Genomic DNA, 24399 nt, shown 5'->3' on the forward strand with positions numbered 1-24399 from the left:
CCTGAGAGCCTCAGCATTACAGAAACCAGTCTTCAATCAATTTAATTCACTTCACATCCACAGGCATACAAGTGTATGGCCTGAGTGCTGGAAAATGGGATTAGAATTGTTTAAGTTATTGTTTTGGACTGGTACAGATTTGATGGGCCAAAAGGCCTTTTCTGTGCTGTAGTCCTCTATGACCCTGTGGCATTGGCTATGGGCAAAAATTATGGGCCGGCCAACATTCCAGCAATAGTACTGAAGACCTGTGCACAAAATCTGCTGCATTCCCAGTTAAATTGTTTCACTACAGTTACAGTACTGACATCTATCTAGCAATTTGAAAACGTACCCACGGGAAGCCAGTCCATAAAAAGCAGGACAAATTCAACTGCCAATTCTGCCCTTTCTGTCTTGATCTTCAGCAAAATAATAGAAGAGATCATTGACAGTGCTATTAAGTGGCACGAGCAAGGGAATAACTGGTCACTGATATTGAAACGCATAAGAGTGGATAAATCCCCAGGATCAGGTGTACCCTAGAAATCTGTGGGAAGCTAGGGACGTGATTGCTGGGCCACTTGCTGAAATATTTGTATCATTGATAGTCACAGGTGAGGAGCTGGAAGACTGGAGGTTGGCTAATGTGGTGCCACTATTTAAGAAACGTGCTAAGGACAAGCCAGGGAACTATAGACCAGTGAGCCTGACCTCGGTGGTGGGCAAGTTATTGGAGGGAATCCTGGGGGACAGGGTGTACATGTATTTGGAAAGGCAAGGACTGATTAGGGATAGTCAACATGGCTTTGTGCGTGGGAAATCATGTGTCACGAATTTGATTGAGTTTTTTGAAAGAGGATTGATGAGGGCAGAGCGGTAGACGTGATTTATCTTGACTTCAGTAAGGCATTTGACAAGGTTCCCCATGGTTAACAAGGTTAGATCTCATGGAATACAGAGAGAACTAGTCATGTGGTACAGAGCTGCCTCAAAGGTAGAAGGTAGAGGGTGGCGATGGAGAGTTGTTTTTCAGACTGGAGGCACGTGACCAGTGGAGTGCCACAAGGATTGGTGCTGGGTGCACTTCTTTTCATCATTAATATAAATGATTTGGATGTGAGCATAGGAGGTATTGTTAGTAAGATTGCAGATGATGCCAAAATTGGAGGTGTAGTGGATAGCGAAGAAGGCTACCTCAGATTATAATGGGATCTTGATCAGATGGGCCAATGGGCTGAGAAGTGGTAGATGGAGTTTAATTTGTATAAATGCGAAGTGCTGCATTTTGGGAAAGCAAATCTTAGCAGGACTTATACACTTAATGGTAAGGTCCGAGGGAGTGTTGCTGAACAAAGAGACCTTGGAATGCAGGTTCATAGCTCCTTGAAAGTGGAATCTCCGGTAGATAGGATAGTGAAGAAGGTGTTTGGTATGCTTTCCTTTATTGATCAGAGGATTGAGTACAGGAGTTGGAGGTCATGTTGTGGCTGTACAGGACATTGGTTAGGCCACTGTTGGAATATTGCATGCAATTCTGGTCTCCTTCCTATCAGAAGGATGTTGTGAAACTTGAAAGAGTTCAGAAAAGATTTACAAGGATGTTGCTCGGGTTGGAGGATTTGAGTTATAGGGAGTGGTTGAATAGGCTGGCGCTGTTTTCCCTGGAGTGTCGGAGGCTGAGGGGTGACCTTATGGAGGTTTATAAAATCACGAGGGGCATGGATAGCGTAAATAGACAAAGTATTTTCCCTGGATTGAGGAAGGCCAGAACTAGAGGGCATAGGTTTAGGGTGAGAGGGGAAAGATATAAAACGGTCCTAAGGGGCAACGTTTTCACACAGAAGGTGGTACGTGTATGGAATGAGCTGCCAGAGGAAGTGGTGGAGGCTAGTACAATTGCAACATTTAAAAGGCATCTGGATTGGTATACAAATATGAAGGGTTTGGAGGAATATGGGCCGGGTGCTGGCAGGTGGGACTAGATTGGGTTGGGATAGCTGGTCACTGTAGACAAGTTGGACTGAAGGGTCTGTTTCCGTGCTCTGCATCTCTCTGACTCTAGTCTGGGTTTTGCCAGTGCCATCTGTGTCTTGATCATTACAGCCTTGGTCCAAACATGGACAAAAACATTGAACTCTCGAGGTGAGGTGAGAGTGACGCACTGATATCAAGACAGCACTTGACTGTACATTTGCTAGTGCCCCTGGCATGTTCAGTCAGTAGGAATCAGTGAAAACACTCCATGCTGATTGGAATCACACCCAAAATGAAGATGGTTGGGGTTGGTGGATGACAATCATCTCAGTAGGCTCCTTCTATCTTCAGCTACATTGTCATGACCTTCCCTCCATTATAACTTCAGAAATGGGCATTTCCCTGATAATTGCATAATGTTCAGGACTGTTCATGACTCCTCCCAGATACCAAACCAGTCCATAACCATTTCCTGGACAGCATCTACGCTTGACCTGAAAATTGTCAAGTAACGTTCCTGCCTCACATGTGCTAGCTAATGAAAGAATCTAACCATTTCCCCATAATATCCAATTCATTACCTAAATCACCACTATCAGCATCCTGGAATTAGCATTAACAAGAAACTGAGCTTAACCAGCCATATAAGTACCGTGCCCAAAAGAGCAGATCAGAGGCTAGGAATTTTGTGGTGAAGAACTCAATTAGCATCTCCCCAATGTCTATACATCACCTACAAGACACCAGTCAGGATTCTGATGGAATACTCTTCATTTGCCTGGATGGATAAGGCTTCAACAACAACCAAGAAAATCCACACCCTCCACAACAAAAGCAAGCTGCTTGAATCACAAATTACACCTTACCATTGACACAGCGGCAGCAATAAGTCTCATCTGAAAGATGCCCCATAGTAACTCACCAATGTTCCTTTTAGACCATCTTCCAAACCCATGGCCTCTACCATCTACAAGGACAAATGAACCAGATGTGGGGGAGCTCTACCTGTCTGCAATATCCTCTTCAAGTCACACAACATCCTGACTTAGAACTGTATTACCTTTCCTTTACTATCACTGAGCAAAATTCTGAAACAGACTCCCAACAGCCCTGTGGGTGCCCTTCCACCCCCATGACTACAGCAGTTGAATAAGGAAGCTCATCACTACCTTCCAAATGTTTCTAGGGATGACCAATAAATGCTGGCCGAATAAATATTGTCCATTTCCCACAAAAAAAATCAAACAAATCAGGTTACCCATGATAATGATGTAGCAGGTCTGAAGGACCAAGTTGCGTATTTTTATTCTGATTATGACCTTAATCAGGCATTAATAAGTTTTCACCCCACAGTGCTCAGTCTATGTAAAAATTGGATAAAATCCATTTCTTTACAATACTTTGATTATGTTGCCTTGAACTAAGCCAAGTGCAATTCTGCGACAGCTGATCCAACTGAAACCTAACAAATTAGTATGAATTTAGCAGCAAATGTTTAGATTTGGGGTCAGAAGAGAGGTGGTGTTAAATATTGGGCATGAGGTCACACTTATATGTTTCCGCTTTAGATATCATTATTGATAATTACTTTGTGAACAAGTCAAATTTGACAAGAAAGTAATTGGTCATTCACATCAATCAACTTTGTTTCTTTCTGATAATTTTCAGTTCTACATTGCAAACCTGAGGACACATTTACTTAAGAGAAGAAAACATTAATGTTGGTTATATCAGTGACTGAGATGGAGTATGTATCAAATTCTTGAATTTGATTTTAAAGCTGGGAACTGAAAGCCCAAGGGATTTTATCCTAACTTCTGCAACTTATAATTGAATCAGGTGCTCTGACGCAGACCGTGAAATGGATCTGTGTTACTGCCATTACAAGTGTAAACTTGTTCCCTGCTTGAATGAATCTTTACTGTTATAATGCAGAGAGATCAAACTCTTACCATGAGACTCGTGCTCAGAGTTTGCAACAATGAGTTTAATCTGATACAGTGACTGATAAGGTGACCGTAGATAAATTACAGTACATACTAGTGCTAGTTACTCACCACTTCCCTTTCATTTAAAATAACATTTTCACAATGTTCTACCATATCAATATTTTTGCTACACAAATGGATATTTTTATTGGGTTGATTCAACATGATTATTAGTACCACATAACTTCCAGATGACTGCATTCATATAAAAAGCTAATTACATTGGAACCTGTCCAAGTCTATTGTTCAGAAACACTAGTTGCCAAGACGAGTTTTCTTTTGAGTGAGTAGACCTGAACAATTCACCAAATTGCCATTTAATGTTTTGGGACCTGCAACAAATCGAGAAGGTATAATAAAGAAAGAGAATTGGTACTTGGAGAAGTAAAATCACTATTACTACTTTTTCATTTTTGTATGGGATGTAGGCGTCACTGAAAAGGCCAGAATTTGTTGCGCATTCCGAGTTGCCCTTGACCTGAATGGTTATCTAGGCCATTTCACAAAGTAGTTTAGAATCAAGCATATTGCTGTGGATCTGGAGTCACATGTAAGGCAGACAGGTAAGGATAAGAGTGGTGCTGGAAAAGCTCAGCAGGTCAGGCAGTGTCCGAGGAGCAGGAAAATCGATGTTTCGGACCCGAAATGTCGATTTTCCTGCTCCTCGGATGCTGCCCGACCTGCTGTGCTTTTCCAGCACCACTCTAATCTAGACTCTGATTTCCAGCATCTGCAGTCCTCACTTTTGCCTAGGTAAGGATGCGAGTTTGTTTCACTAATGTCCTTTAGGGAAGTAGAGGGCTTTTTTAAAAAAAAACACGACTGACAATGGTCAAACATTCTCCATTAGACTCACTTTTATAAATACCACATTTTATCAAATTCAAATTTGACCATATATGCTGGTGGGATTTGAACTCATGCCTTGATCATTAGTCTGAAGCTCTGGACTACTTGTTTGTAGGTATTACCCACTGTGCTACTCCCTCCCCACAATATTGCTTTCTTTTTTGACAGTAATTTGTGTTTCAGGTAAATATTGACATCTAGTCATTTCCAGTTCACACACTTGTGTTGCATTTTAACATCATTGCATTATCCAGGAAATTCCCAAATCTAGAAGTGGCTTGGTCCCAAATGTTCTGGAGCAGAGCACTTAGAGTCACAAGTTTTATCCTGAGGTATCCGTTTGAATTTATAAACACACAAGGAAGTAATAGTGAGAGATGCATAACTAAAATGACAACTGAAGGTACTGAGGAGTATCATACTACCCTGTTTGTCTGTTAGAGTTATAACACATGCAGCCATAGATTGAATATCATACTAGGACTTGAGTTAATTGTCAAAGGTGGACACTTTTGCAATACTGAATGCATGTCTGTAGTCATCATTAAACTTTCCATTGCGCAACTGGAAGGAGAGTAGCAGTCTCCTTTGGAAAAATGTACATTGGCTAAGCATTTGTCTTATTGTTGTTTGCGAAACAGAACAGCATTTGTTTGCATGACAGTGGCTCAAGAGGAATATATCATGAAAAGCATTGAGGTTTTTCTTCCAGTAAAGTGTTAAAGTGCTATACAAATGCAAGAATGTCTTTCATTTACTCTAATCAGTTTTATGATCTGAACTGAATTGTGTGAGGGATGTGTCAATTAACAGTTTTGAAACATCCCAATGCAATAGAGGGAAGGTTAGAGGGCAGAGTCTCACTTTGGTGATCTCAGGTCACCCCCAAAGCCCCCATAAAGAACATCAGCAATCATATCAGAGCACTCAACCTCAAAATAAGGCAGTTGAAGAAAACATTAAATACACAAAATAGAAAGGAGGGAGAAATCATCCATATCTCCATGAAAGAATAAATGTTTAAAACATTTACATTGCTGAGATGGAACTGTTGAACAGGAATCAGTTAAAAACTCATGGGGAATGTTTAAGAACAGCACATCAATGTCATCTGTATTTATGTTATGACTACATGATATGTATGATCTTTCTTCTGCAATACTTGTGATGTAAAAATATAGTGTGTAAGAAAACCTCTACATGTTGCTTACTGTGAAAGCAGGTAGGGACAAGAGCACAATGAAAACACTGCACAGTAATGAACATGTGAAAGTTGGGACTGTGGTACAAGAATGTGGTACTTCTTAGGAAATTATGATGTGTTTGTTTTGTACTATGTTAATGGAATCTTGGGTGAAGGAGATATTAATAAAGCAGGGTTTAATTGTGCAGAGTTTCTGAAATGTGACTAAAGGAAATTGAGAGGTGTAACAGCAAGGAATTTACAACATCAAACATACCAATACCAGGCCAGTGCTAACAGTTAGCAAATCCAAGTCATGTTATCCAAGTCATTAGTCTTGCATCTTAAGGACAGGAATTGTGTGCATGTTCAGAGCGAAACTCGATTGTATTTAATAAAAGTTCAAATGTTTAAACTTGGGCAATAGTCAATGAGCTAATGTTTGGAGAGAGAAAAAAACAGAAAATGGTGGAAATACTCAACAGGTTTACCAGCATCTTTGAGGGAAGAAACTGAACTTAATGCTTCAGGTTAACAACAATACTCATATGATAACATTGAAATCTCCCTGGCAGCTGCAATGATTCTGTAGCTGGTACAGCATGCAATTTTGTACCCGTGTCTGACTACAAAATATTTAGAGTGAAGTTTAAACAGAAAATGTTGGATATACAGATCTTTCATTTCTGATTGAGGATATTGCCCTTCCTGGATTCCAATACAGCTGCTAGAAATATTCTGCTTGTATATCAAATTTCCATCACTTGCAAATTCCTTGATGTTAAACCTCTCAATTTCTATCACTTGCAGCTTTTCCTTTATACTTATGAATTGTCTCAGACTGACAGAATTTCTCAATCTGTGACAGTTACAATGTTTTAAGAAATTTAACCCTACATTTGATGAATTGGATTTTGATGGTGCCAGTGGATGGAATACTGTTCAGTGAAAGATCACAGTTCAGTGGGGCATGCCAGGAGCAGCACAGACATACCTAAAAATGAGGGGTCAGCCTGAAGTAACCGAACAGGTCTACTCGCATGCAAAAAAGAGAGAAACAGACAGACCAAAGTGATCCCACAAGTCATCTAGGTTCTGCAATCCTGCCATATCCAATTGTGAATGGTGATGGACAATTGAACAACTCCTTGGAGAAGGAGACTCCACAAATATCCCCATCCTAAAGGATGGAGGAGCCAGACACATCATGGGGAGCCAATGGCCTAGTGGTACTACTGCTGGATTGTTAACCCAGAGATCTAGGTAAAGTTCTGGGGACCTGGGTTCAAATCACGCCATGTCAGATGGTGGAACTTCAATTCAATAAAAATCGCAAATTAAGTGTCTAATGAAAACTGTGAATCCATTGTTAATTGTTGGAAAAACCCATCTGGTTCACTAATGTCCTTTAGGTAAGGAAACTGCCATCCTTACTTGTTCTGGCCTACAATGTGACTCCAAACTCACAGCAATGTGGTTGACTTTTAGAGGACAGTTGGGGAATGGGCAATAAATGATGGCCAAGCTAGCAACACCCTTATGTTTTTTTTAATTCATTCACAATATAAGTGTGAAGATAAGGTTGAAGTATTTCCAACAATCTTGAGCCGGAAGTGGATGACCCATCTCAGCTCCCTCCAGTGGTCCCCAGCATCACAGATGCCAGTCTTCAGCCAATTCAATTCATTCCATAGGATATTAAAAATCAGTTAGAGACACTGGTCTTTGCAATATTACTAAGGCCTTGAAATTTCTGCTTCCCCAGCCAAGCTCTTCCAGTACAGTTACAACAGTGCTACCCACCCAACAATGGAGAAAATTGCTCAAGTGTGTCCTGTGGACAAATCCAACACCGGCAATTACCACCCCATCAGTCCATTTTTGATCATCAGTTAAAAGTTATGGAAGGTGTCATCAACACTGCTATCAGGCAATCAGCACCTGCTCGGTGAAGCCCAGTTTGGGTTCCACCAGGGCCACTCAGCTCCAGACCTCATTAAAGCCTTGGTTCAAACATGGAAAAACTAACTACAGAGGCAAGGTGAGAATGACTGCCTTGATATTATGGGCATATTTGACCAAGTATGGCATTGAGGAGACCTAGAAAAACTGGAATCAATACGATTCCAGTATTGGGCAAACTCTTTGCTGGTTCATGTCATATCACTAAATTCCCCACTATCAGCATCTTGGGTGTTATCAGTGACCAGAAACTCAATTGGACTCACCATTTGAATATAGTGGCTACAAGAGTCGGTCAGATGCTAGGAATACTGTGGCCAGTAACTCACATTCTGACTCCCAAAATCCTGTCCACCACCTACAAGTCACAAGTCAAGAGTGTAATTTAATATTCCCCCTTACCTGGATGGGTCCAACTCCAACCATACTAAAGAAGCTTGACATCCTCCAGGACAAAGCAGCCCACTAGATTTTCACCACATCCACAAACAGCCACGCCTTGCATCACCAACATTCAGTAGCAACAGTGTGTACTATCTACAAGATGCACTGCAGAGATTCGCCAAAGATCTTTAGTCAGCACCTTCCAAACCCACGACCACTTCCATCTGGAAGGACAAGAGCAGCAAATACATGGGAACATCACTCCCTGCAAGTTCCCCTCCAAGCCCACTCACCATCCTGACTTGCAATTTCTTCACTGTTACTGGATCAAAATCCTGGAATTCCCTCCGTAAGGGCATTGAGAATTTACCTACAGCACATGGACTGTAGCAGTCCGAGAAGGCAGCTCACCACCATCTTCTCAAGGGCAACCAGGGATATACAATAAATGTCGGCCAACCAGTGATACCCATGTCCCATGATTGAATTTTAAAAAAATTCAATAAACAGGCTGTTGAATGACTCGTTGCGAGAATTTATTAACAGTGCCTCCTGAGTGAACTGAACAGAATTGGGTCCAACTTTCATAAAATAATTGCAAATCAGCAAGTGTACTCAGCCCTTTTCAATTCTTCATTCCAGCTAAATAATCCATTCATACAGATCACAACACACATTTGCTTCTCGTTTCTGGGTTGTTGCCTCCAATACTTTATTGGAAGCTTATTCCAATACAGATAAGCATTTTGTGTAAAGAATAATTTCCTTTTGTCAGTTTACAAATTACCTTTTTACTGGTTCTGCCTCATGTCCCTGGTTTTACTTCTGTACCTTAGATTAATATCTTGGCTGTTTGAGCACCTTCAACATTTTTATAAACTTCTACAAAATGGTTTGTGGAACAGTCCTCACTTCTTTCCCAGGTCGAAAAACCAATGTTTCTCTTTCTTTTCCATATAACTCAGATCCCACATGCTGAAAGTCAATGTTTTTTTTCTGTTTACAAATATACATGATAGAGGAATTATTAAAAATATTTTTGTATGAAGATACTACTTTGTGATAACCATCTGATATTGCATTTGCCTGGGCAATTTGTGCTGAACAGCAGCCAAGAGCTGATGAACGTATTCAATGTATACAGTGGACAGCTGAAGTAGCTCTTTCCGTACACCATTTAACAGACATTGCAAGCTCCTCATCTATGGTATTCAGTGGCTTCTCAAATCCTCTTAGTATTGACATCACCTGCGGCTTCAAGCACGGACAATCACCATAGCGATATTAAACTCAGGAGGAGGATTAGGTGGGGGTTGGTGTAAAAATAAAGGCATTGACAATTTTTTTAAAAAATGCAAATAAACTGGACTGAGCATGCACATTACAGATCTGTGAATGAGGACTTGTAGATTTCAAAATTAGGTGCATTCAAGATCGTTTGCATTTCAAAGACGCAATGCTCCCAGATGCCTGATGAGTGACAGTGTGGAGAACACTTACTTCATGTAGCTCAACAGCTCTCCCTGCTGATAGTTTTTGTTAATTGCAACACTTATTCAGTGCCTGTATCATTTGAAAATAGGCATTCAGGAGGAATTCCTGAAAATATATGGCTGGTTTGTGGTGCAAATAGATGCCAACAGAATGAGTTAGAGTCCATTATGACCGATGAGATTTCACAGTACCTGGAAATGAATGGTAAAATAGGGCTGAGTTAGCACAGCTTCATCAAGGAGAAGCCATACCTGACGAATCTAATGGAATTCTTTGTTTAACCTGCTCATTATCTCCCCAAAGTCCCACTCAGAAGGCTACTTAAATAGGAGTCAATGGTGTTCGGGTAAGATACTGGCATGGAGAGAGGGTAAGAATAAAGGAGTATTTTTCATGAAGGCAACTAGTGACTACTGGAGGTCCGCAGGAGTCTGTGTTGGGACCTCAATAATAAACAATGGGGATGAAGGAATGAAAGGCATTATTACAAAGTTTGCAGAGGACACCAAGAGAGATGGATGGACAGGTAGTGTTGAGGAAGCAGGGAGAACACAGAGACTTGGAAAAGCTAGGGCAAAGAAGTGCAGATGGAATATAATATGGGAAAGCGTAAGTCTTTGCACTTTGGGAGCAAGAATAGTGGTGTGGACTATTTTTGAAATGGGGAAAGGCTTTGTGAATCCAAAGTATAAAGGGATTTGGGAGTCCTAGTTCAGGATTTTCCTAAGGTTAACATGCAGGTTCAATTGGCAATTAGGAAGGCAAATGCACTGTTTGCATTCATTTCAAGAGGGCTAGACTACAAGAGCAGAAATCTACTCCTGAGGCTATATAAGGCTCTGGCCATTGTATTTGGAATATTGTGAACACTTTTGGGCCCTGTAACTAAGGAAGGATGTTGCTGTCTTGGAGGGGTCCAGTGAAAATTTACAAGAATGATCCCAGGAATGAAGTGCTTGGCATATGAGGAGCAGTCGAGGACTCTTGTGTCTGTATTTGGAGTTTAGAAGGATCCCATTGAAATTTATAGAATACTGAGTGGTCTGAATAGAGTGGATGTGGAGGTGATGTTTCAAAGTGTAGTGTTATGGACTGGACCAATTCCCCTCAAAACATTTCAAATTGCCTAGATCCTAATTTCACCTTATTTAAAGTCAAATATAAAGTGCTGTGTTCTAAGCAATTTGACTGGTCAAACTAGTAGGATTTAAGCAAAACACTTTGTTATTACAACACAGATAAAATGCAACCAAAAATAGAAGAATTGGCAACTTTTAATTGTATCAAAACACTTAATAAAATAATACATATTTTAACTACTATTCATCAACTGTTCCAATATTGCAGCATCCCATATACACACCCTTGGCAAGGGCAAATTCAGCAAAAGAGATTTCTCTTAAATGCGATCTTCTCCAGACCAAGAGGAAGGTAAAATGGAAAGAATGAACACATCAGCAGACAGAGGTAACTCCAGCTTTTTTTAAGCAGCAGAGAGCTGCATCCAGCAGCTTCAAATCCCAAGGTCCCAACTACAACAACTGTATGCAAAACTAAACCCTGGGTCTATGTGAACCTGATTCCACCCACTCATGCTCCTTTTGTCTAATTTAAATAAAAGACAAAACTATTGACTCTGCTTTCCATGGAGCAGACACCTCAGCACCAGGTTTACAACACCTCTCTCGAAGAGAAATAAGACAGAACAAATCCTTCTAAAGGTACATATTGTCGCAGCTGGAGAGTCGAGAACCCAAGGGTAAAGCCTCAGAGTTAAGGAGCAATGTAATAGAACGGAGATAAGGAGGAATTGGTTCAGCCAAAGGGTGGTTAATCTGTGCAACTCATTGCTGCAGAGCGCTGTACATGCCAAGCTAAGAATAGATAGGTAGGACTTGATTCATAAGGGGATCAAAGGTTACAGAGAGAAAGCAGGAGAATGGATTTGAGAAATACATTAGCCATGATCAAAACACAGAACAGCTGAATGGCCTAATTCTGGCCCTATATCATAGGAGTTCAATTCCCACACCAGCTTAGGTTACCATAAAGAACAGTCCTCTCAGTCCTCTCCTGCCTAAGGCATGGTGACCCTCAGGTTAAATCACCTCATTTATCTTTCTCTCTCTAATGAGAGCAACCCCATGGTCCAACGGGACTATGATAACTTTACATCTACCTCTCAATGAAATATAATCCAAAATCAGCAGCAATTCATCTCGTATTTTATAGCATGAAACAAATAGTACACCCCAAAAACAATCTTTTGTATGAAGGCACCACAGCAAATGATAAAGCAATATATCGACAGAAATATTTTGATTTAATTCAGGATAAAATAGATATATATCAATGCAGATTGTATTTAAAAATGTGTAGGAATCTGGGAATTGGGTTAGGCTACTTGAGCTCATTCCAATGAAATTGTCACTGATCTGTGATCTAACTCTGTAGCCCTTTATATCTTTGATTAACAAAAACTTATTAATCTCAATATTAACAATTGAGCTAACATTGACAGTCACTTGGAAAACTTTCAAATTTCAACCTCTCGCATCTGTACATACATCTTATCTGCATAACTTATCAGCTTTTCCCCACATTAGGTACAGTCTAATGTAAACAATTCACTCTCTGCTTTTACAATCCAGCCATCAGATTTTAAAATGTGGATGTTCAAATTAGGGTTGAAACTTTTTTGCTCCAGGGAAAAACAACAATAATTAAATTTAGAACACTGACTTGCAACTTTGTTTTTAAAAAGGCTTTAGCTGATGCCCTCAATCACTCACAAGAACACTTACTTAGTATAATTAATTTGGTCAGAGCTGTAACTATTTGAACCAAACTCGAATTGTGTTAGCTACGTGTTTATACTGAACTAATTTTTCCATGTATTAGTACTGCGAAAAGAAATGAAGAATTGCATTGATGTCACACCTTTCATAACTTCATGAAGCCCCTATGTGCTTTAAAGTGTTTAACAAATTCACATTGTGCTGTATGAAAAAACAGGTAATGCGTGTACAGCAAGCACTCAAATAGCTAAACAGCAATTGGATGATCTGTTTTTAGGTAGCGTTTTCAATGTACCGAACAGATTGGACTTCATACTTGGAGAAAAATAGAAAATTAATTTGGAAAGAAACTATAGGGTCAGAAAACCTGACAGAACTATAATGAATCCGCATCCAACAACCGATCATGCTGCCTTTGAAAGTGTAGTCTCAGAATTTCAAAGTTTTTCAAGGAGTTGAGTTAATCTAAGACTCTGCTGCCCATGACTCGACTCACACAAAGTAATGTTACTCTATCACTGCTATGCTCAGCACCTACATGGGTTCCCAGCCAAACTATTTCAATTTTAGAATTTCCACTTCTTTTTTCCCCCAAATCCATGCCTCCCCTCCTTACAACCAATCTCTCAACACTCTGAGGTATCTTGAGCTCCTTTAATTCTGGCACTTTTAGCATTGCCAATTTTAAATTTAATTTGTTATTTAAATTTGGTGAGTACATCTTTAGCTGCCTCAGCCCCAAGCATTTGAATAGTTACCTCACGGCACTCTGCCTCTCTACCTCATGTTCTTCGAAATCTGCTTAAAATCCACCTGTGGAGTCATAGAGATGTACAACATGGAAACAGACTCATCGGTCCAACCCGTCCATGCTGACCAGACATCCCAACCCAATCTAGTCCCACTTGCTAGCACCCAGCCCATATCCCTCCAAACCCTTCCTATTCATATACCATCCAGATGCCTTTTAAATGTTGTAATTGTACCAGCCTCCACCTGGCAGCTCATTCCATACACGTACCATCCTCTGCGTGAAAACGTTGCCCCTTAGGTCTCTTTCAGATCTTTCCCCTCACCCTAGACATATGCCCTCTAGTTCTGGACTCCCCCACCCCAGGGAAAAGACTTTGTCTATTTATCATATCCATGCCCCTCATGATTTCATAAACCCCAATAAGGTCACCCTCCTCAGCCTCTGACGCTCCAGGAAAAACAGCTCCAGCCAATTCAACCTTTTCCTATAGCTCAAATCCTCCAAACCTGGCAACATCCTTGTAAATATTTTCTGAACTCTTTCAAGGTTCACAACATCCTTCTGATAGGAAGACCAGAATTGCATTAAATATTTCAAAAGTGGCCTAAGCAATGTCCTGTACCGCCACAACATGACCTCTCAACCCCTTACTCAATATTCTGACCAATAAAGGGAAGCATACCAAACGCCTTCTTCACTATCCTATCTACCTGCGACTCCACTTTCAAGGAGCCATGAACCTGAACTCTAAGATCTCTTTGTTCAGCAACGCTCCTGAGGACCTGACCATTAAGTGTATAAAGTTCTGCTAAGATTTACTTTCCCAAAATGCAGCATCTTGCACTTATCTAAAATTAAACCCCATCTGCCACTTCTCAGCTCATTGGTTCATTTGATCAAGATCCTGTTGTAATCGGAGGTAACCTTCTTTGCTGTCCACTACATCTCCAATTTTGGTGTCATCTGCAAACTTACTAAGTATACCTCTTACGCTCACATCCATGGCATTTATATAAATGATGAAAAGTAGTGGACCCAGCACCAACCCTTGTGGCACTCCACAGGTCACAGGCCTCCAGTATGAAAAACAACCCTCCATCACCACCCTCTGTCTTATGCCTTTGAGCCATTTCTGTATCCAAATGGCTAGTTCTCCCTGTATTCCATGCTTTTGATCACCTGACTGATTATCTCCACACGTGGCTGTGTGTCATGTTTAGTTTTATAATGCCCCTGTGAATCAACCTGGAACACTATTACCTAAAGGTGCAGTCCTAATGCAGCTACAGGTGGTCTCAAGTGGTAGATCATAACTGCAAGTTTGCTGCTATGTTGTTTACACCCAATGACAGGTTACAAGAGACCAACATCCTTGTCATTTCAAGATGCTCCTTTTTTCTGTACTTAAGAATTCAAGCTTCAGACAGTCCAGATACAACACAATGTTGATGAACCCCACAGAAGGAAAATTCAATAACACGTTGATTCCTTATTTCACTTTATTCTAGTTATTTCATTCAATTACATACTAAACTGTATAATATTTGTTTTGAAAATGTATTAGCAAAAGTATCAATGTCAATACAGAAGTATTGCAGTTGACAATTAAGATGAAGACAAAGGGCCAATTCTATTGTGCATCAGTGAACCAGGTAGATCAAAGTATCACCCACATCAACTTTCAAGCCATTGTCAGTCAAGTGGATCTTTTTTGCAGAAAAGTCTATGTGAAAGGATGCTTTCTCAGAAATAGCCACTTTACCAACTGATTCCTTCCCAAGGACTGGAACCCGTCGTGGGCCCAGTACAGGGTCTTCATATCTCATCAGCTTCACTTGTGTAAGATCTGACATAACAAAAAAAAAAAATCTGTTTTATTCTGTTACAATACACATGCAGCTGCAAGTTTGCATATTAGCTAAATCAAGTTCGAGGATGAACTTGCTTTGTATAGCTTTATAAACAACTTAGTTAGATTCAAGATTTTCCCACATCCCGGGTTCAGCAAATATTTCAAAATTCCCCATTATATGCTTTGAGTAATAAAAGTTTATTCAACTGAATAATAATCTAATACGGATTACTTTACACTTTACTTTTAAATATTTAGTAAATAATAAAAACACACAGGAAGCCTGGGCCACACCAGAACTGGCAGTCTCTATAACGGAGTAATTGCATCTTTGATAATGATTGTCTCAAAATATATTTTTCCCTATTAACTGAGACACTTGTCTTGGAATAGCTTTCATTCACCAACTGGCCAATGCTCAAGTTTCTGCCAAAGCCACACTGATTGACCACCGGTAAGTACCTGGAACAAGAATTGTTTCCATGGATGCTCCCATAACAGAGCATATAAATACCAGAAAAGTGCTGTAAAATTCTAGACAGTGATGCAAATTCACTATTCACTGAACTTGGGAATAGAAGACGTAAGCTGTTAACCGATTCCTCTCGTACTGTTTTACGATCACATGCAAAACTAAAAGTCAGCAAATTATCTGGAATATGCTGTTAAAGTTAGATGAAGTGCTGTGGGCGGAGACTCATGTGGAATGTTGGCTCGACTAGCCGGGCTGAATGGTCCCTTTTTGCTGCAGATTCTCCATTAAAAGCAGCAACACGAGTTGCCTTCTCGTCTGAGGTTCTCTCCCTCAGAGGGCCATCGCTTCACAGCAGCTTTTCATCTAAAGAACATCCAGCAGAGATTAAGTTGTCCCAGATCATAACAGGCAAATGGAACAGCCTGCCAGCATGTGCAGTCAATGCTGCTTCAACTAAGAACTGATCAGATAATCTGACTGGGATGCAGGTGACCCCATATACAAGATTGATGCTGTATAAAATTTCAGAGTCCAAGTGGTCTTAGAGTCTAGTTTTGATTTTCTTCTAGCATTAGAGATGACTTTTTCCACATTATTTCCTTCTCTTTGGCCTCAGATTTATCATTTTCTTATCTTTCTCAAGGGAGTACATGGTTTGTGGTTAGGGTGGTAGCCAATATCATGTCATTTGTGGTTGCGAGAGACAGGCTGGAGGCACTTCAGTTATTCCTCATAATTCACATGATGACAAAGTAATCTTTCAACAAAACTACATACCTCTTGATAATAGCATGTCAGAACACAAATGTGTTGCACCAATCTGCTATTTCAAATCATGTGTCCTGACATGCTCCTGATGTCAGAATACAGCACCAAGAGTTGACAATCATTACTTACCCATTCTGGGCTGAAAGAAAAAAACAATTAGGAAGATACTAAAAATTCAAGTGGTCTTAGTGCACACAACCAAAAGTCAGAAATAGCTGGACTTGCCCTAAAATTCACTGATTTATTTTTCTACTTTCTGTCTAGTTATATTATTCAAGATTCAGCGATTAAAATAAACACCACGAATTAGGATGAGTGTCAATAAACGACTGTCTCAAGCTCATTGGGTAAAGCAGATTGAAACATTATAGTGATCCCACAAATCCGAGTACAGGATTGTCTAACTAAAGAACCTAGATGGCACTGAAATATTTAACTTTTCTGATAACTGGGTTGAATAGTGGAATAATCTGACTGACCAGTTTACATATCAACACTTCACATTGCTTAAAGTGAAACAATCAAAATACAAATTAATTGCTAATCACAGATTTTGTGCAGTAAAGGCATGAGATCCCCCCCATACACAGGCAGCAAATAGATGCTCTAGTGGCGACTCTCTAACAGGAGTACATTCCAGTCAGAAAGCCCCAAGTTTTATTGGGGACTTTATAGCTCATCAACATAATTTTAAAGATTGATACGTAACAACTTAATTTGAATTGAAAATAAATATTCTCCATTACCTGACTGAAATTGTTTATTTAAATTACATATTAATTGATGGGTGTGGGGCTTACTGGCAAGGCCAGCATTAATTGCTCACCCTAGACTGCCCCTCAAGGAGTTCTGGTGAGCTGCCTTTTTGAAATGCAGCAATCCATGTATTGAACACACTCAAACCAGCATTCCAGGATTTGAGTCAACAAAAACTAAGGCACTGAGAGTCAGGCTGCTGTGCAGCTTGGAGGTGAACCTGCAGGCAATATCGTTCCTATGCATCTGCTATTCTTGATCTTTTAGCTGACAAAGGTTGTGGATTTGAAGACGCTGTTGAAGAAACTTGACGAGTTACTCAGGGCCAGAGGAAAATTCCATGAAGTAAACATGAATTGCAGAAACAAAATCCAAAATAATAAATTGATCATATAAATAAGTAATCAATAAAAGTGGCATTATAAACAAACACTAAGTAGCATGTTGTAGATAGTGCACATTTCTGCGACTGTATGTGGTGGTGGGAGTGAACTTTTAAAATGAAAGATGCTATCCAGTTCCACCTGACTACTTTGTCCTGAATAGTATCATGCTTCCTGAGTATTGCTGGAGTTCTGTGTAGGTTCTAGGGAGTCAGCAAGTGGATTAGTCAGGTCTCTGACCTGCCTTTGCAGTCACAATATAGCTGGTCAAATTAGGTTTCAGGCCAAATGTAAAGCCAGGATGTTGGTGTTGATTCAAATTAATAAGGCACAAAACTGATCCTCACAAAATAGAGTAAAACATTTAATTTAGAAAAGAATGAAGTGCATTATAAATAGGATAATCCTAAATTTAATGCAAATATTTTAATCACTGAAATCAAATACTATTGACCTGAATCGATCACTGATCACCATTTAAAGAAATGTTTGCTGACTATAACTGTGGTTTGTCAAATTGACACGTTGCAAGACCGACAGATTAGTGTGGGATTGCACTTAGAAATGCCCCACAGCATTTAAAACTCAGGTGGACACTCACAACATGCTGTTGATATGATGCTAATGTACAATTTAATAAAGTGACATTGGGGTAAAGATACTAAGACATTGTGAAGCATACTTAGACAACTACATATACAATTGATACTCAATACTCTTACACCAGGTTTATTCAATGTTTGCACACGTTTCAATGTTGTCTCTCTCAGGGAGAGGAGAAAATTTGATGAAGTAAACATGAATTGCAGAAAAAATCCTAAGTAGCAAACTGATAATTTAGATGAGTAACCAATAAAAATGACATTTAAAAAATGTGAAATAGCAGAGTGAACGAATGAAAACCTTTTTTAACCCCTTTTCATTCAAGTAATAGTGCTACAGCTAAAAAGGAAACTTGGCTCCAAACTCTGATCACTGGGGAAGGCGGAAAGGATGGAGACTAAGTGAAGGAGTTAGTTTTAATCAACACGGGCCTTGGCTTGCCTCTGGTGGACCACACTCAGAGCTGGCCTCAGCAGAATCCACATTGAAGTGAGTTTGGAAGCAGACTACATTTCAGGCAGTGTCCTCCTCCTTTGCCAGTCTGCTCTCTCATAGTCGTAAAGTCATAAAGCTGTACAGCACGGAGACAGACCCTCTGGTCCAACATGTCCATGCCGACCACATATTAAAAATTAATCCATCCCATTTGACCTATATCCATCTAAATATTTCCTATTCATTTAGCCATCCAGATGCCTTTTGAGTGTTGTAATTGTACCAGCCTCCACCACTTCCTCTGGCTGCTCATTCCATACATGCACCATCCTCTGCGTGAAAAAGTTACCCCTTGAGTCCCTATTATATTGTTCCCCTCTCACCTTAAACTTATGCCCTCTAGTTCTGGACTCCTCTAACCCAGGGAAAATTTATATATAAATGTTTGTGTATGTATGTGTCTGCACGCATGTGCTATGGGGGTGATGTTGGCATGATTGAGGGCTCAGATGTACACATCTATTCAAAGAAACATCTTCCCCAACTAGCCATTCACACCTTGTCAGAACACACCCTTAAATTTCTTTATCCATTACTAATTCCTTTGGCTTTTGTACTTTGGAAAATTTTTCATTAACTCTTTCTTGCCCTCCACCCCAAAACAGCACTTCCTTTTTGTTCTTCCTCTTCCTTTCCTTTTTTACTTTCATCAAACCTATTACATTTTATTTTATTCCTGATGAAAGGCCATTGACCTGAAATAAAGTCATTTCATATCCAACAATACTGTCTCATCTGATAAGCATTCCAGCATAACTGTTTTTATTTCCAAACTTTCAGCATCTGTAGTATTTTGGATTCATATATAGAGGGGCTATTGGTATATTCTTGCACCATCTGCGTCACCCATCCTCCAAGTTCAGGGATGAGATGCAATAAAAGAATTAAATCTTTTAATAGTTGAGAGTTGATGAGATGATTAAGTTCAGTCATACCTTTAATACCCCTGTCAATCTTCATCAGTCTACGAATTACAGTGTCCTTTTTGTCACCCTGTCGGATGTCAATCTTTGTAGAGAAATGTCCATTTGCTGGCTGGGGATTTACCAGGAAAAGAGACACACTTGGCTGTGAAAAAACACGAGAACAATTCAAGAAATTGATAAAGTTGTCACTTTAAAATTCCATTTGCAGGGTCAGAAACCCAAACACAGTCAGTGTTCAGGACAGGTGAGTCTGTGGCACACTGTTGTCTGGCAATGTACTATATCGAAAGGCAATATGACAATTTTGTGGTCAACTTATTTTGCTTTCCAACATTATTTTGTTCTCAAACAATAGATTATCGAAACATAGGCATTTCGCCCAAAGTAGAATTAAAATTTGAGGAAACAGCAACTTAAATTTTATATGCTTTTGACCAAAACTGTACTGCAGGAATTAGGGAAAGATGACTTTCTGTTTTGAAATGCAGGAACACCTGAGATTATTTAAAGTTTGCATTGTAATTTCAAATTGATGATCGAACTAGTTTGGCTCTTTCACAAGACGGCAATAAAAAAAAAGGCCTCAATATTAAACACAAGTTTGAAAAGATTGCACAGGTTCATCCTGAACCCAAACTTCTTCCATATCACAGGCTTAATTACTAAGGTCCTTCAGTTCCTTATTTTAGGATCTTTCACAACTGAGGACATTCTGTAATGCACTTATTCCAATACAAATAGCTCCGCCTAGACTTGTAGAAGATTGTAAAAAATCCACAGAACACCTCTTCCTGGACAACTTCACCTAAGGCACAGTTTTAGTTTGCTATATTACAGTCCCCTTTTACCTCTGTCCTATATGCACAAAAGGGCTTTCCTGGGCAGCACTCTTCTCGGATTTTATCATCTGCTTCTGTTGCAAACAGAATATCAATATGGTCCAGCTGTGACAGAAAGATAGACAGACCACTAATTAGCAACTTAACTTCACAGATTTCATATTCCATCATTTCTTTCACCATCATCAAGTTCAACTTCGATCAAGAAAAGTTTTTGGGAAATTTCATAGCATTATATTTCTGCCATGAACTTCGCTAGGTCTCTACACTAGACATATTATATCATTACAAATCAAGAAAAACACCAGACTCTTTAATACGACCCAAACACACATGATGACTCTTGCACATAAGCACAAACTCCTGACAATATTCTTTGCAGTAGCATCCGTATTTTCAAAATTGCAGCTAAAATTAGGAAGTGTTGACGTATATACGCACAACATTTAGATTACAGCATCACAATACGTAGCAAGGAAATTATTCTCTCAACAAATTAACATTATCGTGTGGCACCTCCAAATCCCAACCCTTCCTTCTCACACCAACAGCTCGGAATTCCTCCCTCATAACTAAATAAAACATGATCCAATTGCTTGTCAGTCAATCCATTATGAATGTATTTGCTCTTTAGTAAGGCTATCAAATATCCCATTTAATGTATTTCTCCAAGTGTCTGTCCTGTTTTTTTATATTAGATTAGATTAGATTACTTACAGTGTGGAAACAGGCCCTTCGGCCCAACAAGTCCACATTGCCCCGCCGAAGCGCAACCCACCCATACCCATACATTTACCCTTACCTAACACTACGGGCAATTTAGCATAGCCAATTCACCTGACCTGCACATCTTTGGACTGTGGGAGGAAACCGGAGCAACCGGAGGAAACCCACGCAAACTCCACACAGTCAGTCGCCTGAGGCGGGAATTGAACCCGGGTCTCTGGCGCTGTGAGGCAGCAGTGCTAACCACTGTGCCACTGTGCCGCCCACATTTTCTTGTGAACGCTACTAACTGATTCACATTTCAGGCAGTGGATACCAAATTGTCAACAAATCTGTGTTAAATAAATGTCCTTCTTTCATCAGAAAGTTAATGGCTCCTTGGGGAGATGGAGATATCACCCCATTCCCCACTGTGATCAGCCACAGAAGAACTTACTGTCCATTTGTTTAATTGGCTAATTTCAGAGTGCTGTTATATCTTTTGTATTTAATCTTAAATTCATGTCCATGGTACGAATACCCTCAGTGAGATACCCTCAACGAGAAAATCCTTTATGTTACTATTTATAATTTGCAAGTATGTATTTTACCATAAATCTGTGATCACTATACATTGGTAAAGAGCTGCTCTAAAATCAGATGAGAAATTTTAACTTCAAGATGAGTACTTTCTCTGCAAAAGGAATGTGATATCAGGAATGTGCAGATATATTTCCATTTAGCAAATGTGAAGTCAAGACAATGGCAAGTTCCCCAAACTGTCAGAAGGTTTTACATTTGTTGCTCTTATATTTCTTTACATTTGCTGCTTTTACATTGACCTCTCCCCACTGCATTTGTACTACATGAGAGCACACCCAATATCATACAAAAGTCAGACTTCTACTGCAAGTTCTTTCAGGCACTTGCTTAGGTTCAGAGCTTAACTGATGTTCCCTCAGAAATCAACTGAACATCAATAATTTTTATTGATGGTTGAGATCCAGATAGTTTACCTATTGGTACTTACTTCCAATGTGTTTGTCAAATAGACAATGTTCTCCATCAAAACACTACGTTCATCAAACTCCAGCTCTAGATCAAGAACTCGAGGCCCACTCTTTTCCAGGTTTTCCTATAGTTTTTTTGGTAGTGAAAAAAAAGCAAGATTGTAGAATTACAAATAACAATATTCAGAGATAATGGCTGCTTGTGAGACAGAATAAAGGAGCTGCAGGTACACATGGTAGCTTGAAGTATCTGTCATATTCCACAGTTCGTCAGTATTAAAGAATGGAAGAACTAGGCAGCTTGCTGCAGTTACAAGGTAGTATCCTCTCTCTTGGGAAACAAAAACTAGTCCAATTATTCCATATTGTTATAAAATTAATATCTTCAGTCAATATACACCAATAACTATCATGCATCATTTTAAATAAATTACTGTACAAAATCTCTTAACTTCCATACAAATAATCAGTTTTCTATTTGGAATTCCACTTGAAACGTTAGCCTGTCTTCTTTCTCTCAAATGCTGATTGACTGGATGTAAATTTTCAGCATTTATTTTAGACTAGCAGTATTAAGTGGTTTCTTCTGGAGACATTTTATGGTAAATTGTCACAGGTAATTAAACAATATCACTTGAGTGAAAGTTGCTCAGAAACTACAAAATACGTAATTAAGGATGTAGATAAAAACAAATTATAAAGTATTTGCACGTACATTTATATAGCCCATTTAACGTGGAAAAAGAGTCTAAGGCTTTTCATAGGAGTGTAATCAGATATAAAACTGACACCAGGTTAACAAGGAAATATTAGAAAGGGTGACCCAAAAGCTTCATTACAAAGATGAATTTTAACAACAGAGCGCAGTCTAAAGTTTTGGGCCTTGATGGGAAAACTATTAACAGAAGGGGGATTTCTAGTTGAAGAAGAGGCCAGAGTTGGGGTAATACAAGAGTTCTTTAAGACTCAGTGAGGCTAAAATCAGTTGCAAAAAGCATGTTGCTGGAAAAGCACAGCTGGTCAGGCAGCAAGAGAGTCGACATTTCGAGTATAAGCTCTTCATCAGGAATGTAGGGGGGCCGAAGGGGGCTGAGAGATAAATGGGAGGGGGGGGGGTAAGGTAGCTGGGAATGCAATAGGTAGGTGAAGGTTGGGGTGATGGTGATAGGTTGGAGAGGAAGGTGGAGTGGGTCGGTGGGAAGGGAGATGGACAGTTCAAAAGGGCGGTGCTGATTTAGAGGGTTGAGATCCTTCTGCATCTGCACTTCCACACACCATCAACTGTGTCCGTTGCTCTCAGTGTGATCTCCTATGCATTGGGGAGACAGGACACCAACTTGCAGAACCTTTCGGAGAACATCTCTGGGACACTTGCACTAAACAACCCCAACGCCCCGTGGCCGAATACTTCAAATCCCCCCTCCAACTCTGCCAAGGACATGCAAGACCTGGGCATCCTCTATCGCCATATTCTAGCCACCAAAGCCTGAAGGAAGAACTCATTTTGCTCTTTGGGACACTCCAACCACATGGGATCCATGTCGATTTCACCAGTTTCTCCCCTCCCCCACAGTATCCCAAATCCAACCCTCCAACTCGGTACCGCCTTCTTGAACTGTTCTACCTGTCCATCTTCCTTCCCACCTATCCGGTCTACCCGATCACCATCATCCCCCACCTTCATCTACCTGTCGCCTTCACAGCTACCTTACCCCCCCCCCCAGCCCCATCCCCCTCCCGTTAAACTCTCAGCCCCCATGCATTCCTGATGAAGAGCTTATGCTCGCATCGTCGACTCTCCTGCTCCTCTGATGTTGCCTGACCGGCTGTGCTTTTCCAGCAACATACTTTTTGACTCTGACCTCCAGTGTCTGCAGTCCTCACTTTCTCCCTGGCTAAAAATATTTTTAAAGATATTCCTTATTTTTGGATTGCATACTAGAATGGGGAAAAATGACCCAAGGAGACTCTGGTAGATGGTGTCACAGTTTAAAATATGTTACTCGAGCTCATTGTGAGTTCTATTTACATTTTTACATTGCTCAAACTGTAGCAGAGAATTGCTGGACTCATTGGCATCATGGGTGCATGTTCAGGACAGTTGTCCAGAGACAAGCTGTTGATTACGAAAAAAATCAGAATGAGTCGTGGGAGTCAGGAGTGATCAGCAAGACAACAACTCTCTCACCTTACACAGAAGTGAAAGAAATTTAAATAAA

The 24399-nt window shown here is 40.0% G+C and overlaps 1 protein-coding gene across 1 annotated transcript in view; it reads right to left on the bottom strand.

Moving 5' to 3' along the window:
* Positions 1-14853: 14853 nt before the first annotated feature.
* The window catches only part of lars1b (leucyl-tRNA synthetase 1b), a 53213-nt gene continuing 43667 nt past the window's right edge, over positions 14854-24399 (bottom strand). The window contains exons 29-32 of the mRNA XM_043703255.1: positions 22201-22305; positions 20475-20570; positions 19636-19768; positions 14854-15214 (exon numbers count right to left, since the gene is read on the bottom strand). Coding sequence (XP_043559190.1) covers positions 15009-15214; positions 19636-19768; positions 20475-20570; positions 22201-22305 — 540 coding nt within the window. The 3' untranslated portion in view covers positions 14854-15008. The remainder of the gene's footprint in view (positions 15215-19635; positions 19769-20474; positions 20571-22200; positions 22306-24399) is intronic.

Source organism: Chiloscyllium plagiosum, chromosome 14 (genome assembly GCF_004010195.1).
Source record: "Chiloscyllium plagiosum isolate BGI_BamShark_2017 chromosome 14, ASM401019v2, whole genome shotgun sequence".
Taxonomy (NCBI): Eukaryota; Metazoa; Chordata; class Chondrichthyes; order Orectolobiformes; family Hemiscylliidae; genus Chiloscyllium; species Chiloscyllium plagiosum.